The sequence below is a fragment of the Polypterus senegalus genome, chromosome 6 (assembly GCF_016835505.1).
Source record: "Polypterus senegalus isolate Bchr_013 chromosome 6, ASM1683550v1, whole genome shotgun sequence".
Classification (NCBI taxonomy): Eukaryota; Metazoa; Chordata; class Cladistia; order Polypteriformes; family Polypteridae; genus Polypterus; species Polypterus senegalus.
In genome coordinates this window covers 93,714,932-93,733,375 of record NC_053159.1, presented here as the reverse complement: position 1 = coordinate 93,733,375, position 18,444 = coordinate 93,714,932, and the positions used below count along the sequence as shown (strand labels likewise).

General features: G+C 39.4%; 1 protein-coding gene across 1 annotated transcript in view; it reads left to right on the top strand.

Moving 5' to 3' along the window:
* The window catches only part of ercc3 (excision repair cross-complementation group 3), an 88,635-nt gene extending 81,447 nt beyond the window's left edge, over positions 1–7,188 (top strand). Inside the window, exon 15 of the mRNA XM_039756521.1 lies at positions 6,931–7,188. Within this exon, the coding sequence (XP_039612455.1) occupies positions 6,931–7,065 (135 nt within the window). The 3' untranslated portion in view covers positions 7,066–7,188. The remainder of the gene's footprint in view (positions 1–6,930) is intronic.
* The last annotated feature ends 11,256 nt before the right edge of the window (positions 7,189–18,444 follow it).

Genomic DNA, 18,444 nt, shown 5'->3' with positions numbered 1-18,444 from the left:
TAAACAGCTCATTAGCTTTAAATGTGGCACTGCCATGGGATGCTATCTTTAGCACAGTTCAATATATGAAATTTCTGCTCTGCTCAGTCTGCTCGAGTCAGCTGTAAGTGCCATTATTGTGACGTGGAAGTTTTTAGGAGTAGCAACAGCTTAGCCCCAAAGTGGTAAACCTTACAGACTCACAGAGCTGGGCCTTACAGTGCTGCAGCACATAACATGTACAAATCACCGATTTCTTTACTGTATCACTCACAACAGAGTTCCCTAACTGCCTCTGAAACCAACATCAGCACAAAGAAATGTGCGCTGGGAGCTTCATGAAATGAGTTTCCATGGCTGAGAAGTTGCACACAATCCTAAGATCACTATGCATATAGATAATCATCAGTTGGAGTGGTGTGTAAAGCATACCTCCATTTGAGTCTGGAGTATTGAAAATGTATTATCTGGAGTGTTGAATCACATTTCACTATCTGAAAGTCTAATGGATGAATCTCGATTTGGTAGATGCCAGAAGACTGGTACCTTTTGGACTGCATAGTGCCTATTGTAAAGTTTGCTGGAAGAGGGATAATAGTTTTGGGCTGGTTTTCAGGGTTTGAGTTAAGCCTCTTGGTTCCATTGTAGAGTACTATTAATGCTACTGTATAAAAAGACCTTTTAAAAAGCTGACATCTGTTCCAGTCTGACACTATCCATGTTCACAAAGCCTGATCCATAAACACATAATTTTTTGGGTTTGGTATGGATGAACTTGAGTGGCCTGCACAGAGCTCTGATCTGAAATGTGTTGAATACCTGAGACCGCTAATGGCAAGCCAGGTCTTACTGTGCAACATCAGTACCTGACCTCACAAATGCTCCTTTGGCTGAATGGGCATAAATTCCCACAGACACAATATACGTTTAAAAAAGTGGGGATGGCACTCAAAATTAATGCTCATGGATTTGGAATGGGATGTCCAGCAAACTCATATAGGTAGGATAGTCAAGATCCACAGACTTTTGGCCATATAGTGTATATTGCAGATTTTGCTTTTTTAAGGATATATTACTTGCACTCCGGAACATGTTAATAGTTCTCAATCCAGCACATTTGTTCCTTCCATCCATCTTCTTCCGCTTATCCGAGGTCGGGTCGTGGGGGTTGTAGCTTGAGCAGAGAGGCCCAGACTTCCCTCTCCCTGGCCACTTCTTCTAGCTCTTCAAGGAGAATCCCAAGACGTTTCCAGGCCAGCCGGGAGACACAGTCCCTCCAGCGTGTCCTGGGTCTTCCCCGGGGCCTCCTCCCGGTTGGACGTGCCTGGAACACCTCACCAGGGAAGCATTCTGATCAGATGCCCAAGCCACCTCATCTGACTCCTCTCAATACGGAGGAGCAATGGCTCTACTCTGAGACCCTCCTAGATGACTGAGCTTCTCACCCTATCTTTAAGGGAAAGCCCAGACACCCTGCGGAGGAAACTCATTTCAGCCACTTGTATTCGCGATCTCTGTCTTTCGGTCACTATTCATAGCTCATGACCATAAGTGAGGGTAGGAACGTAGATTGACTAGTAAATTGAGAACTTTGCCCTACGGCTCAGCTCCTTTTTCACCACGACAGACCGATGCAGAGCCCACATCACTGCGGATGCCGCACAGATCCGCCTGTTGATCTCATCATAGAAGTGAGAGTTGGACTCCGACAGGGCTGCTCTTTGTCACCGATTCTGTTCATAACTTTTATGGACAGAATTTCTAGGGGCAGCCAGGGTGTTGAGGGGGTCCTGTTTGGTGGACTCAGGATTGGGTCACTGCTTTTTGCAGATGATGTTGTCCTGTTTGTTTCATCAGGCCGTGATCTTCAGCTCTTTCTGAATCGGTTCGCAGCTGAGTGTAAAGCAGCTGGGATGGGAATCGGCACCTCTAAATCCGAGACCATGATCCTCAGCCAGAAAAGGGTTGAGTGCCCTCTCAGGATTGGAGGCGAGATCCTGCCCCAAAAGGAGGAGTTCAAGTATCTCGGGTCTTGTTCACGAATGAGGGAAGAATGGACCATGAGATCGACAGGCGGATCGGTGCGGCATCCGCAGTGATGCTGGCTCTCCATCGGTCTGTCGTTGTGAAAAAGGAGCTGAGCCGTAAGCCAAAGCTCTCAATTTACCAGTCGATCTACATTCCTACCCTCACCTATGGTCATGAGCTATGTATGGGTAGTGACCGAAAGAACAAGATCACGAATACAAGCGGCTGAAATGAGCTTCCTCCACAGGGTGTGTTGTTCCTTCCATTGCTTGCCAAATATTTTATTAAAACAAAACTTCATTTTGGTGTAAAAAAGACCAAATTAAATGGTCAACTTCTTCTGACTCATTGTTAATTGACAGCTCGTTAAGAAAAGAAGCAAATGAAAAAGACTTAAGAGAAACTTTTAGGAGTTCAGAATCTTATGAAAATTAACTAAATAGAGCAGAATGTTTCTTGAGAAATAGTTGTTTACATAGCAATAACTGGCTTCCTATTAGGTTCAAACAAAAATAAATTAAGTTCAAACAAAAATCTATAACCACTGCGGCCCTCTAGGATAAAGCTTTAGGACTTCTGCTCTAAATGGTGGTGCTTATTAAACCACAAACAAAAGTAATACTTTGTTTTAAATGAATGACTATTTATTGTTCAGCAGTATCATCCTTATTTATGTAATGGGAGGAGCAAAAACATCTGTTGCTGAAAAGGTTTCTGTGAGATGTCGTTCACTGCCAAACCAAAAACTTGTTTTTCAGTTATCACTAATACACATTATGAATTATTGTCTGAAACACCCAGTTCTCAAAACCACTATACTTGTCGCTGTAACATCAGCTACCAAAATAAGGAAACTTTAAGGGCTAGTGAAAATTGTACTGCCTGCATGATTCTTCAGCAGTCACAACAAGTTATTTCTATTGCAGATTTTCATACAAGGCATGTAGCTTGAAGCGCTTTACAGGATGTCAAAGGAAATAATTTCAAGGTTAGAAGACAAACAACAAACGAGAAATAAACAAACGTGTGAATAAATAATTTAAAAAGCCAATACAGTAATCCCTCCTCGATCGCGGGGGTTGCGTTCCAGAACACCCCGCGATAGATGAAAATCCGCAAAGTAGAAATCATATGTTTGTGTAGTTATTTTTACATATATTTTAAGCCCTTATAAACTCTCCCACACTGTTAACATTATTAGAGCCCTCTAGACATGAAATAACATCCTTTAGTCAAAAGTTTAAACTGTGCTTCATGACAAGACAGAGATGACAGTTCTTTCTCACAATTAAAAGAATGCAAATAGATCTTCTCTTCAGGAGCAGAAAATTTCAGAGAGAGAGAGAGAGCGTCGCAAAGAAAAGCAAACAATCAAAACATCAAAATGTGTGCTTTTAAGTTTGCCACGGCATTTTTTAGAGGAGCGTCAGTATCTTCTAAGCAAACAGCCTCTGTGCAAACAGCCCTCTGCTCACATCTCCTCCGTCAGGCGCAGAGAACGCCAGAGAGAGAGAGAGAGACCGAGATTAAAGCAAACCATCAAAAAATCAATAAGTGTGCTTTTGGAAGCACCGCGATAAAGCGGCATTTCTTAGAGGTGCGTCCGTATCCACTAGGCAAACAGCTTCTGTGCAAACAGCACCTCTGCTCACAGCCCCTCCGTCAGGCGCAGAGAATGTCAGAGAGGGTGAGATAGAGGCAGAGACAAGCAAACAATCGAGCGCCGCACGGGAAGCATATCTTATAGCATTGAGGAGTTTTAGTTAATATGTAATACATGCTCTGATTGGGTAGCTTCTAAGCCATCCGCCAGTAGCGTCCCTTGTATGAAATCAACTGGGCAAACAAACTGAGGAAGCATGTACCATAAATGAAAAGACCCATTGTCCGCAGAAGTCCGCGAACCAGCGAAAAATCCGTGATATATATTTAGATGTGCTTACATTTAAAATCCGCGATAGAGTGAAGCCGCAAAAGTCGAAGCGCAATATATCGAGGGATTACTGTATAGCAAACAATTATAATAATAATAATAATAATTCTTTGCATTTATATAGAGCTTTTCTCACTACTCAAAGCGCTCAGCAATTGCAGGTTAAGGGCCTTGCTCAAGAACCCAACAGAGCAGAGTCCCTACTGGCATTAAATAAAGTAAATATAGTAATAAATACTATCTATAGTATCTTTCATGCTAAACAAAATTACAGTAAATAAAATGATTTTGAGCTATTCGGTTGCACACTTTCTTTTAAAAATAGAAACCAAATTTAATTTTTAAATAATGGTTACATTCTCATCCTTTTATTCACAATTGTGCAGCACAGCCACTGAAAGAAGGAAACATTCACATGTATGCTACATTGACAACACCAAGCATGTGGCGTAAGGTGGTGTGAGCCATGTGATTGTGCAGGCAGTGTATGAGGTGAGAAGAGCTACATTGAAGGAGCTGTGGAAGACCAGAGCAGCGTTGGTGGCATTTGAAGGTGTCCAAGGAACGTGACAGCAGTGTGAAACATGGGATAAACAGTGGCTTTTTTATAGGCCACCTACATCCCAGCATTGTTTGAAGTGCTACTTAATTTCACTGTCTTTCACAATTGGGTCGATACTATACAAATCCAAAAATGTTTACAGGGGCAATATTTTTACATGTGTAGACTACATATTACTTCTGTGGTACATATACCTCTGATAATGAGATAAAGTTTTGGAACTACATGCATAAAACCTTGCTTAGATTCCATTCTGAAATTTTGTTTATGTTGAAAAGGCAAACTAATATTTATAAAACTGGACTACACCATGTGCCACAGCTAGTTCCATTATTTTTCTCATATTGACTTAAAAGTATTGGCACGTTCACAGTGTTCAAACCCCTACCTGTTGCCTCCATCCATTTACCATATATGGCTTAAAGGGGCCTAATTTGAATACTCATTGTGTAATCACAATATTAATGTCCCTGAGCAAAATCTTTAGTACAAACTATGGGAGAACACAGAAAATGAAACTTGAGTGAAAGTAAACTTGATATATTACTGACTGTAGTGGAGAACCACAACATATTTCTTTTTCCTGGTCTGTCTGTGGAAGTCACAAATGAAAGGAAAAACAATAGTGAGAGTAATCAGTCTTGAAAATGTGTCCTGACAATCCTCAGATAAAAAGGAAGCATTTTAAAATAAAGATCTAGAGCTGATGCTTGATGACAGCAGCACTGAATGAATGGAACATACAGTAAAAGAAAAAGAGCTGGCTATCATGACTGATAATGCCACTATTACGGAGCTACTTGAAGTTGGCATGCTTTCACTTTTGTATGACAGGCTGCTCTGAAAATTCCAACAATTGCTTGCTTGATTTGATGTTTGAGGTGCGTTCTAAATGTTTTCCTCTATAGCAATACATCTACGACATGCTAAAGGAGAAACAACATTTATTGGATTTGGCAAAACACAAACTTGTGATTGATATGGTCACACAATGGAACAGCGCACTGGAAATGCTAGAAAGGTTTTTGAAACCTCAGCATCTCAGCAGCTTTGTATATAGGCAGCAAGGTGGCTCACGGGTTGACTAGCATACAGCATGCTTGTCTGCAACACATCCCCTACAGTTACCCTGTCATTTCTAATGTATTGACATGTGATTCTTCACATATGTATCTGCTGCCATGGACTGTCGCAAATTAGGGCTCTCTCTCCATTGGCCTGAGAGACATGGTGATTGTTTGCTTAAAATCTTCCTAAAACTTCGGTACAATAACTTCACTCAAACGCTTTCTGGTTGGTATGGCATACCTCAGTTCAAAAACCTGTATCATTTGTGGAAAACCCTCGTTTTCAAGAGTGGTATGGAGTCTCTTATCTTTACAGATAATAGCTGCTATAGATTCTGTAATTTTTTTGGGGACAATGCAAATTAAACAGAAGCTTGGAGATACCCGCCATCTCCAATGTGGATTGTTTAGGCTCTACTCGTTTGGATGTCAACTGAGATTATGTTTATGGGTGACGTTGGGGTAAATTATTTCTCAGATTTGTTGTTTTAGAACAGTAATTAACATCTGAGTTGCACATCTTACATATGGCTTTGCTTTAATCCAATTTTTTTTTTTACTGACACACCATTTGCATACTTAGTAAGTCCACACATCTGATTTAAGTGTCTAAGATGCTGATTTCAGTTAAAGAGAACACACCATTTTAAGCGAGATAGCACCATCTACTGAATCAGATGCCAAAAACAAAGATAAGCAAAAAATCTACATCTAGTAATAAATGAGGGTTGAGATTCATGAGATCAATCTTGAGACTAATAATCGATATTGAATTGTTAAAACAAAAATAACAGTTCATCAGAAAATCGATACTTTCACCCAGGCCTGTGGTTAGTAAAGCTTCCACTCTGTTTAAAACTCTTATTCAGAGTTTATTGTGATTAACCCTGTTCTTAAAACCCATTCAAATTAAGCTTTGTTTAGTTTGCCTTTATGCAGTTACCTGTGCCACTGATTACAGCAAACTCTTAATGTGCCAGATTGTTTCATAAAATATGCTTATATGATCATTTTAATATTTTAACTATACATATGAATGTTTGGTTGTTATATTAGACTTTTTTTTTTTTTTAAGTATGTAATATGCATACAGCTTAAAACAGAACTCCCTCTGAAGTGTGAACGTTATGGCACAGCTTGAGACTTGAATTAATAGTGACTTGCCAAACTGAAAAAACATGTGACTAGTTTGGATGATATAATTGGTGCAACCGTCTGTTAAGTTCATTGTCCTTGACTTGTGTTTTAGCATTTTTTTTTCCAATGTCTTGCTTGATTAAAGAGTGGTCACATATTGCATGCTATCATTGTATATCCACGTTGCTTATGCTTGTTTTTGTTTCTTCCAATCTCTCATATAGTTCTCTCGTCATGCTGGCACAATGAGCTCCATGTCTGGTGCAGACGACACTGTTTACATGGAATACCAGTCGTCCCGGAGCAAGGCATCTCTTGGAAAGAACATTCACCCACTTTTTAAACGCTTTCGCAAGTGACTTCATATGCTATGGCTGTTTAACTGACAGCAATAAAGGATTCTGGGATCATAACGGGGAATTCTTTTATAGATTTTGAACACAATTTTTTGTGTTTCAATAAAAAAGAAATTATTGCCCTAATATTGTCATCACGCTTCATTTTTAAAGTATCCTCTAAATTCCTTTCTTAGTCATCAAGCTCTGCATATATTAAAAAAAAAACACTTTTTTTTTTTCTTTTTTTAAACCCTCGATTTAAGAGAATTATGGTTTCTGTACCATGAAGGGTAGCTGGGAGTGTTTCTTTGCCCTGATGGATACTTTTTTTGATGAAATAAGATGACAAGTCTACATGAATGATGAGTGTTCACAGTTTCTGCCACCCTATTGAGGGCAGCTGCTTCTTTGTTATTCCCCATTCTCACTGCCACCATATCACAAAACACCATTTATTAAAACTGTCAAGTGAAAAGGTAAGTATACCATCTTTCCATTCTGTTGTGGTTTAACATATTAGGACACAGCTAACAATCATGTAGTTCTCACCAAGTCCTAAAATTAGATATCCACAGTTGGAAATAACACAGAAATGAATGTTGAAACAGGCAAAACAAAAAAATGTAACATGCAGAAGTCATTTGTAAACACATCCTTCATGCTTTCATAACATGTAAGAAGGGAATTAGAGCCAGGTGGTGAACGTTTACAGTGTAAATTATTCTAAGTGGGTTATGGATAAAAGAATTAAGATCTTGACCCACAAATGCTTGATGTAGGACGGGATTCATGTGGTTTGGACTGGGTCTCATTGTCATGAGGAGCCAATTTTATACCATCCCCTACTCTTTTGTGTGAAACTGGGATATTCAGGTAGATTGCGTGATGGCTCATTTGTCTTAAACGGCCCCATTGTAACACAGGGCTTATAGGATTTATTATGAACATGACTGTCTCCTCCTTTATTGCACCACATTGGATTACATGTGGAGTATTGCCATATTTGGACCATTCATCTTAGGTTTTTTTTGTATATATAATATGTGTGTGAATATATGAAAAATACTGTACAGTATATAACATTTCTATAAACTTAAAAGTAAGATTACTATATATGTGAGAGTGAATGTTGTAAATGAAATGAGAAGGATATCTGGGAAATCCCCATTTAATTTCTGTAGGCAAAAGTTAGGAAATTAAGGGATGTTAGAAAAGAGTACAGAGGTTAATCAAATTATAATAAGACTAATAATAATAAATTTAATTTAAAAGTGCCTTTCAAGGTACCCAAGGGCAGTGTACAACAATATAAATAAAATCACACAGCCCAATATACAAACAAAATTAATGAAAACAACAAAAGGAAATATTAAAATGATAGGTTTGCTGTTGTTGGTTTCAGGAGTTCTCGACATGAATCCTCCTCATCCAGGTGAAAGCTCAGTGGCCTGCATTTGGATTCTAGGCCTGTAGAATCTGAGCAGGTCTCAGGACTTCAGCTTGCTTAGCTTGGGATGACAAGCTGCAGCCCAAATGCCTCTGCCCCTCATTTATCCAACCTTTAGTTATCCATCTCTCCACAACTTTATTATTGCTTGTTTGTGAAATTTTTTGATTCGAAGATGAATAAAATGTCCTTAAAAAGTCCGGAGCTGCTAAGATTTACAGTCATTAAAATATTTGCTTAGATTATCTGCAAAATAATACCCAAATTTGTCAAGTATGCAGTACTGTATTATGAGCCGGATTTACTAAAGGAATTGAAAATCTGAGAGCAGTGATTATGTTCATTATTGGGGTTTATAACACAATACTTGTACACACTTTGCCTTCAATAGTGTGTCAGTTTTACTTGGATTAATTACTAATTTTTTTATATGCCTTCATGTCTATTATATTTGCTGTTTAAGAGGTTTGAGAGAATTGAGGAATAAAAAAAAAAACAATTCAAAAAATATGTTACATTTTTTGCACCACCATATTACCCGAAATTGTATAAAGTACACACTCACTTAATGATTAGATATAACACAGTTGTAAATGGTGGACTGGCACCTCTCCCTTGTATCTGATGCTACCAGGAAAGGATCTGGTTTCCTGAGACCTTCAATTGGATCAGGCATGTCTGAGAAATGTTGTATTCTCTTATGTTTGGAAAAGGAAGTAATGATGATTTGCTCCTGGTGTGACTTGGATAGGTAGTTAAGTTGCACCACACTTTAGCTCACACAGTGGTAGTGTTCCTGCCTCCCAGGCCCAGGGTTCACATCCAAGGTCCTATCTATGTGTGTTCACAAGAGCTGTAGTCATCCCTTTTTAAAATGATGACCACCAAATTCTAGTCTGCCAGTCAAGAAGTGTTGTCTTCAATTTCCATACAAGATACAAAGATGCCTCCTCACCTTTGTTAACCAAGACATCTTAATAATATCCAGGAATTTTTGTTTGGATTTTATTCAACCTTTTCCACTTCTAAACGTCCTCAGCTACAGAAGTGTGTCCACTGTTCTCTGTGAGGGAGGGTTTGTCCACCAGCTTCAGGAGTTCCTCAGAGTGTTCCATCCACATCTTGATAGTATCACCACTCAAAGTCAATGCTACCTTAACATTGCTGAGAACATTCTTGGTGATATCCTACCTTGGCATCCATGGTAATCTAATAATTACTGAACCTCTATGACTTTCTCGGAAAGTCTCGGAAACACTCAACCAGTGTTTTCAGTTTAGTTACTGGCCCATCTGCTTTCTTCTTGGACCTTCTATTCCTCCAGGTCACACAGTTCTAGATTACCCGTTGACCTACCTTTCTGTTTTTAAGACAACTTGCAGAAACCTCATGCAAATACAGGAAGAAAGTACAACATCTCTGAAGTAAACTGTGGTCCAGGCTCCCAGCAGAGCACTGTCTGTTCTTATGATTGGCATTCTAAAGTGCAAAATTGACATCTGCATCTAGCAGGTATTTCAAGATACATTGGTCCAAAAAAAACTAGTGTATTAGTGCTGCGTTTATCAATCTGTCATTTTGTATATAGTGCCTACCATCACAAGTACTGTCTTGAAAGTCTTTAAAATGAATTATACTTCAGTTTGATGAGATGGCAATATGGAAATAAGCAGCTAAGAGTAGAAGACAAATTCCGCTGTGCCATTTTTATTGTAGGATTGGCTAGACGAAATGCTGCTTGAAGCCTTGTTCATGCTTTTATTTTCTGTACAGAAGGTTGAGAGTTGGCAATGCTGGAAGCATGGCTGTGTGTGTGTGTGTAACAATTTTGACAAGAACAGACCGTACATTATAACAAGCGTGTCAATCCTATTCACCTAATCCCTCTAAAATAAAATCAAGTAAAGCTTTTGAAATCCTTAAAAGTCACCTCTCTATCCCACTACTTGGTCATTTATTCAATGTGTCTTTGGACTTCCGTGTGAAGAACACCTTTCTAAAGTTTTTAATGAAATCTACCCTTCACATGTTTCCATCTAGTTCCCCATGTCCTTGTTAAAGAAATCATTTTACATTCGACATGCACTGTAATTCCATTTATAATTCTAAGACCTTAGTCATGTCATCTTTTAATCTTTTTTGGCTTAAAATAAAAAGGTTGAGTTCCTTCCATCTTTCTGCTGTTTTCATCAATATGTGAGTTTTGAGTCTCATCCCCTTGCTTCCTATGAGAAGACATTGCATCTGCTTCATCTTCTTGATGGGACTGTTCTTTCTGTGACTCCCATCCTCATATTCCACCAAAGGGTCCTTTTTTGGCCCCCTATTATGGACACATTTCCACTGACTGGTGAGAAAAAGTCTGATTATTTCATGGTGTGGAGTTTAAGTTTACTCCGTTTTCCTTCCACATCCTAAATATATGCTTTCTAGGTTAATTGACAATTGTAAATAATTTCATGACAAGCTCATTACTCTGGTGGTTGATTCTACTTTGTAACCAAAGATACTGGAATAGAATCTGCTTCATTGTGACCATAAAAGTGTGACAGCCAATATGGCAAAAAATTGAAAAGTTTTGTCTTTTTGACTTTGGAGGTGTTGTTTATTATGGCTTGCTTGTTTTATGATTTTTCTGGGTGACAGTTTCAGGTGGAGCCAGTGTTTGAACGGAGAGAGGGATTGTGTCCCGATGCACATCATAAGCTCTAAATAGAGCAGGCTATATTTACAAAGCAATCCAGAATTTAATTTATTTTTATCCATCCTTCCATCCATTAATTCCCAGCACCCCCACTCTGTAATTCAGACTCATGGGGGCTGGTATCTATTTCAGGAGCACTGAGCTGAAAGCAGTGCGCTGCCCTGGATGAGTACCAGTCCTTCACAGGCACAAACACAGCTATACTCACTGTTGCCTGGGCAAGCAAAAGTCAGCAATGATTCATACTAATACAGTACACTATGTTTTTACGGTAGGGGAGGAAATCATAAGTACCTCCGGAAAATCCACAAAATTCTTCTTTTGTGATCAGTTATTATAATCAATATTTAAATGTGTACTGTGGTTGGCTAGCACCCTGTCCAGGGTTTGTTTCCTCCCTTGCACCCTGTGTTGGCTGGGATTGGCTCCAGCAGACAAATGCAAATATTTTTGAAGCTGTGATGTCACAGTTCTTAGTCCAATGCCAACAGCCAATGAGGTTGCTCATTTGCTATGATAACTTGTAATGGTATTGTCACTTACTTAAATGAGTGACCAACATGCAACATGTCACCACGCTCCAGTGCCATGATAAATAAGAATGTAGTAAAATAGATAAGAAAGGCACAATATGATAGATATTCACTAATTTAAATTGGATGATAACTTTGAATTGCAGAAATCTGGTGAACTAGAACTTATTCTTTATGTGCTTCAATGTAGGTTACCTATATCACACTAGATGGTCCCTCAATATCCTTCTTTTTGTCTGTTTTTGTAATCTACTTGCTCCATTGCAGAGCCAATCAGGTGTAAGATGAGAATTGATCCCAGGCATACTCCCACACACACCCACACATTTTCACATTCAGTCACTCTTGGCAAGTTTTTACATATTTGGGATGTGGAAGGAAAATGGAGTGAAATGTGAACATAAAGTTTAAAATTCATATACAGATATCTGAAGCCATTATCCTCAGTGCGAGCCACTGCTCAGAATGCCAGAGACCACATTGCAATTGCAGTGATTCTTTTTGCTTCTATGCCTTTTGTTTATTGTCAACTAGGCCAGCTGAGTCTACCATTTTTTCAAAGCAAAAGGATCAAAGAGACAGCATTCATCCCAGGAGGGAGGTTTCTTGGAAGCTGCTCCACTTTGTCTGGCGTATTAATTGGGAAAGCATGGCAGTGGAAGAAGATTTTGGTGTTTGTTTAGGAGATGATGGTTGATTGGCTCCAAACCAGATGATAATGAGTTTGTGGAGGGTGGAAAGCAGTATGCTAAAAAGAGCAAGGAAGAGGATAAAGAGCAACAAGAAGGACAACTTGAAAGAAAAGAAAAATTGGATAAAAATCTTTTTAACAAATACGCTGTGTCCAGGAGTGTCCACCATTTACATGTAATTCCTGGAAGAACAATATTTGTTGGGCTGAATAGCCTGTTCTCATCTAAATCTTTCTAATGTTCTAAAATTTAGGTAAAAATTACTATATTTTATTTATTGGAAGAGTATAATTGGAGCATGGAATTTCATTGACTGAAAAAAAGAATACAAAAAAGTAAATGTGCTTACTATTTCAAAATTGATGCAAATGGAATACACCTTGTTTTGGATGTAAATATTTGGTGCAGTTGTACAAGCTAAAATTGAAATATAGTACTGTTTTAGATTTGAAGTGAAGCTGCAAAAAAACAAAAGTTATATAGTCTTGTGACATACAACTGAGACAGGAGGTATGTGTTTTATAAAGGTGGCCAGCCATATTGTGGTGAAATGTAATGCATTCCAGTGTTGGAGGTGTAACAAGATATGACACTTAGCCAGAGATAGATGTGTTACAAGATTTTATGGCTTCTCTTATGCTTATATCAATTGGATGAGGAAAAACAGAGAATTAAAATATGATGGCTGAAGAAGTCTTGAGATGTGATGGGGGATTGGATTAAGAAGACTATCATGAGAAAGCAGAAAAGAGGTGGTGGCAAAAGCATAAAAATTATAGACGATCAGGTAAAAGAGGATAAAGAAATAAAATTACATGGGTGAGTGAAATTGATAGATGATGAATGGACATAAGAGACAGAAACAAAAGTGGTGGTCATTTTAGAAAAAATTAATTGAAAGAGAAAGAAATTCATTGGAAACTTACACTGTAAAACATCTGACTGTGAATTTACAGTAAATTACTGGCCACTAATTATATTACTTTCACAGTATTTTACTGTAGCATATTACTGTATGTTACAACAAACATATGATACTATATAGGACCTTTATGGTAAACTGCACCACAAAATGTGATGTACCAAAATGCTACTGTTAAATTATGGCAATTTCCTGAATTTTTACATTTTAAGTTAATAGTACTGCAATTCAGAGGAAGGAGGAAAAGGAAACCTGGTGGAATGGGGAAGTACAGGAGAGTATTCAGAGGAAGAGGATGGCAAAGAAGAAGTGGGACAGTCAGAGAGATGCAGAAAGTAGACAAGAGTACAAGGAGATAAGGCACAAAGTGAAGAGAGAGATGGCGAACGCTAAAGAAAAGGCATATGATGAGTTGTATGAGAGGCTGGACACTAAGGAGGGAGAAAAGGACCTGTACCGATTGGGTAGACAGAGGGACCGAGCTGGGAAAGATGTGCAGCAGGTTGGGGTGATAAAGGATAAAGATGGAAATGTACTCACAAGCGAGGACAGTGTGTTGAGCAGATGGAAAGAGTTGGATGATGTGGAGATAGTGAATCAGGAAGTACAACGGATTAGCAAGGAGGAAGTAAGGACAGCTTTGAAGAGGATGAGAAATGGAAAGGCTGTTGGTCCAGATGACATGCCTATGGAAGCATGGAGGTGTTTAGGAGGGATGGCAGTGGTATTTTTTAACCAGATTGTTTAATGAAATCTTGGAAAGTGAGAGGATGCCTGAGGAGTGGAGAAGAAGTGTACTGGTGCCGATATTTAAGAATAAAGGGGATGTGCAGGACTGTAGTAACTACAGGGGGATAAAATTGATGAGCCACAGCATGAAGCTCTGGAAAGAGCAGTGGAAGCTAGGTTAAGAAGTGAGGTGATGATTAGTGAGCAGAAGTATGGTTTTGTACCAAGAAAGAGCACCACAGATGCAATGTTTGCTCTGAGGATGTTGATAGAGAAGTATAGAGAAGGCCAGAAGGAGTTGCATTGCGTCTTTGTGGACCTGGAGAAAGCATATGACAGGATGCCTTGATAGGAGTAATGGTATTGTATGTAGGAGTTGGGAGTGGCAGAGAACTACGTAAGAGTAGTACACAATATGTACGAGGAAAGTGTGACATTGGTGAGGTCTGTGGTAGGAGTGATGGATGCATTCAATGTGGAGGTGGGATTACATCAGGGATTGGCTTTGAGCCCTTATTTGCAATGGTGATGGACAGGTTGACAGATGAGATTCAACAGGAGTCCCCAAGGACTATGATGTTTGCTGATGACATTGTGATCTGTAGCGATTGTAGGGAGCAGGTTGAGGAGACCCTGGAGAGGTGGAGATATGCTCTAGAGAGGAGAGGAATGAAGGTCAGTTGGGACAAGACAGAATAAATGTGTGTAAATGAGAGGGTGGTCAGTGGAATTGTGAGGATGCAAGGAGTAGAGTTGGCAAAGGCAGATGAGTTTAAATACTTGCATCAACAGTACAGAGTAATAGGAATTGTGGAATAGAGGTGTAAAAGAGAGTGCATGCAGGGTGGAATGGATGAAGAAGATTGTCAGGAGTAATTTGTGACAGACGGGTATTAGCAAGAATAAAAGGGAAGGTCTACAGGACAGTAGTGAGACCAGCTATGTTATATGGGTTGGAGACGGTGGCACTGACCAGAAAGCAGGAAACAGAGCTGGAGGTAGCAGAATTAAGATTTGCATTGGGTGTGACGAGGATGGATAGGATTAGAAATGACCACATTAGATGGTCAGCTCAAGTTGGACGTTTGGGAAAGATGCTGAGTATATTGGGAGAATGATGCTAAGGATAGAGCTGCCAGGGAAGAGGAAAAGAGGAAGGCCTAAGCGAAGATTTATGGATGTGGTGAGAGAGGACATGCAGGTGATGGGTGTAACAAAGCAAGATACAGAGGACAGGAAGATATGGAAGAAGATGATCTGCTGTGGCAACCCCTAATGGGAGCAGCCAAAAGAAGAAGAAGAAGTACTGCAATTCAGTAGACAATAATGTACTGTAAATTTACTAAAACAGTTTTAGTTAAAAGATGTTATGAAAATAACATGTTTGTAACCTAACAGATAATGTCTAGAAATTCAGCTAACAATCAATTGACTGTCAGACGCACAGACCATCATTTTTACCTGTTGATACAATAGCAATGTTTCATGGAATTAGTTTATGTTATGTGGCAGAAAAGGAAAGGTTGCTTTTGTGAAATGGGGTGTGCTACCGGTTCACCAGTTCATCAAAAAACACCCTAAATCTGCTTTCTAAACCACAAAAAAACCTTTAGCACACACACAAAAACAAGTTTGTTGGCCATCTTTACATTTTTGTTTCTCACGGCTGAAAGGTGTGGGGGCCATCAGGAACAATTGACAGTGTGGCTGCAAAGGGGGCAGTCCTTATGCAAATATACTGACTTTATGCAAATGTACTTTTCTTTGCCATTGTGACTTTACAGCAATAGTAATAATAATTTATATTTATATGGTGCTTTTCTCACTGCTGAGTTCTTTTTCATAATGAATGGGGAGCCACCTCAACCACCACCAATGTGTAGCATCTTCCTGGATGATGCGATGACAGCCACTTTGTGCCAGCACACTCACCACACATTGGGCATTTGGTGATGAAAGGGTGAAAAAGATACCAATTAGAGACAGGGGATAATTAGGGGGCCAGAATGACTAGGCCATAGAGGGCAATTTAGCCTGGACAACAGGATTCACCCTGATCTTTATGAAGGCTTCCCATGGATCTTTTATGACCACAAAGAGAGTCAGGACATTTATTTTATGTCTCGTCCAAAGGATTGTGCCATTTCTACAGCACAGTGTCCCCATTACTACACTGGGGGATTGGGATCCACATTCAGACCACAGGGTAAGTGACCCCTGCTGGCCACAGCAATGCCTCTTCCTGCAGCAGCCAAAGCTTCCTCTAGATGGTCTCCCATCCAAGTACTGGCTGGGCCCAAACATGCTTAGCTTCAGGTGGATGACCAGTTTAGAAGTTCAGGTGGCACGGCTGCTGACATGGTGGTGTTGTACGACCTAACTTTAACCTGGCAACATTTTACTGGAATGTGCCTTTCACTTGAACTTTTCTCTTTCTCTTTTGACTTTTACAGTGGGATTTTTTGGAGTGCAAAATACAAACACTGAACTGTGGGTAAATTTGAGTTGTTAACAAATATTTGTGCTAAATAAGACATTTTTCTTCTCCCTGGTCTTTTGCTGCAGTCGGTTTCCTGTACTATAACTCCACATTTGCTGAATGGCATGAGCTCTTTTCACTGGCAGTGTTTTTTGATGTAAAGTGAAAGGAATGCCCAGAAATGTGTGATCTAAATGTCATGTTTGGCTTGGAGCAAAGCTAAAAAGACTTGAGTCCATTGTTTCAATTTGCAACATCAGTCATAGGTTTGGTGAATGAAGTGTGAAAATTTAGTTTTGTCTTTCAAGTTTTGAGTAATGGGCAACACATTTCAGGAGATGTGTCTTAGAAGTTGTGAAATACTGTGAATAAACGAGTAGTTGTTGATACAGAGGAAAGAAAAAGACGAAAAAGCTCCTTGTGCTAATGTGCAAAGAGGAAGAGCTCCTGATAGCAGGGGTGGTGGAAGTACAGACATGGGTGTAAGGCAGTGGCTGTGGAGATTTAAGAATGTAAGAATGAGGTTGAAAGTTTTTCAGAACAAAGAATATGAGAATTGTGCAAATCAGGAGTTAGGGAAAATGTTGAATGAAATAGTCAAGAAATACTTAAAAATAGAGAACTTAAAGAATTTTTCCCCTGAAAAAACAACTAACATAGGGTGAAACAGAAAAAAAGAAAAAAAAAGTATGGTAAGACTGTAATTTCAGAAAATGATAGCAATGAAAAGGGTTCTTTAAAAGGTGAAAATGAAATTGGGGGCAAAGTGAATGGAGGCAAAAGGTAAACAAAAAAATAAATAAAGTTTGTTCTGGTAGAAAAATAAAGTATCATATTTCTTCTGGTACCCAAAGTTCAAAATTGAAGGCTGCTGACAGAGGAGGTTTTTAAAAATTGAATAAGTACAGTTTAACTTAATAATGCAACTTTCAGGGGAAAATATCCATCCATTATCCAACCCGCTATATCCTAACACTGGGTCACGGGGGTCTGCTGGTGCCAATCTCAGTTAACACAGGGCGCAAGGCAGGAACAAATCTTGGGCAGGGCGCCACAAACACACACCAAGCACACACTAGGGACAATTCAGGATCACCAATGCACCTAATCTGCATGTCTTTGGACTGTGGGAGGAAACTGGAGCACCCGGAAGAAACCCATGCAGACACGGGGAGAACATGCAAACTCCACGCAGGGAGGACCCAGAAAGTGAACCCAGGTCTCCTTACTGCGAGGCAGCAGTGCTACCACTGTGCCACCGTGCCGCCAAGGGTAAAACGAAATGTTGAAAAGTAATATCAACCTTGAAAATATCAACTATTGATAAAGAATATAACAAGGGTATTTTTCACTTAAAGAGAGACAAAACTTGGCGGTGTATGAAGGTAAAAATGTAAACAAAGTGATTAAATATTAACTATGGTTCTATGAATGGACTGGAGATTTGTTCTGACATATAAAGCATTAGAAAAAAAAGGTTTAGAAACTATATCATCTATTCATTGCTTAATGGATTTTGACGTTTCAAAGTGTTGCATGACTGATAAGACAGAGTTTCACATGCACATGTCATGTCATTTCATGGGCTTCATAGATAAGGACTCGTGAAAACTAAAGAATGAGAAATTACCGCAGCCATCCCTCTTTATCTTATGTGTATCCAGAGCAGTGTTGTGGGCAGCTGAACCCTGTCCCAGCAATCATAGGGCACAAGGCAGGAACAATCCCTGTATTATGTGCCTGTCTACCACAAGGTGATCATACATGCACAGACCACACACATGCCAGGGCCATCACTTCACATAACCTGCATGTATTTGGATAGTGGGAAGAACCCACACAGACACAGAGAGAACATGCAGACTCCATGCAGGGAACACCTGGGACGCAAATC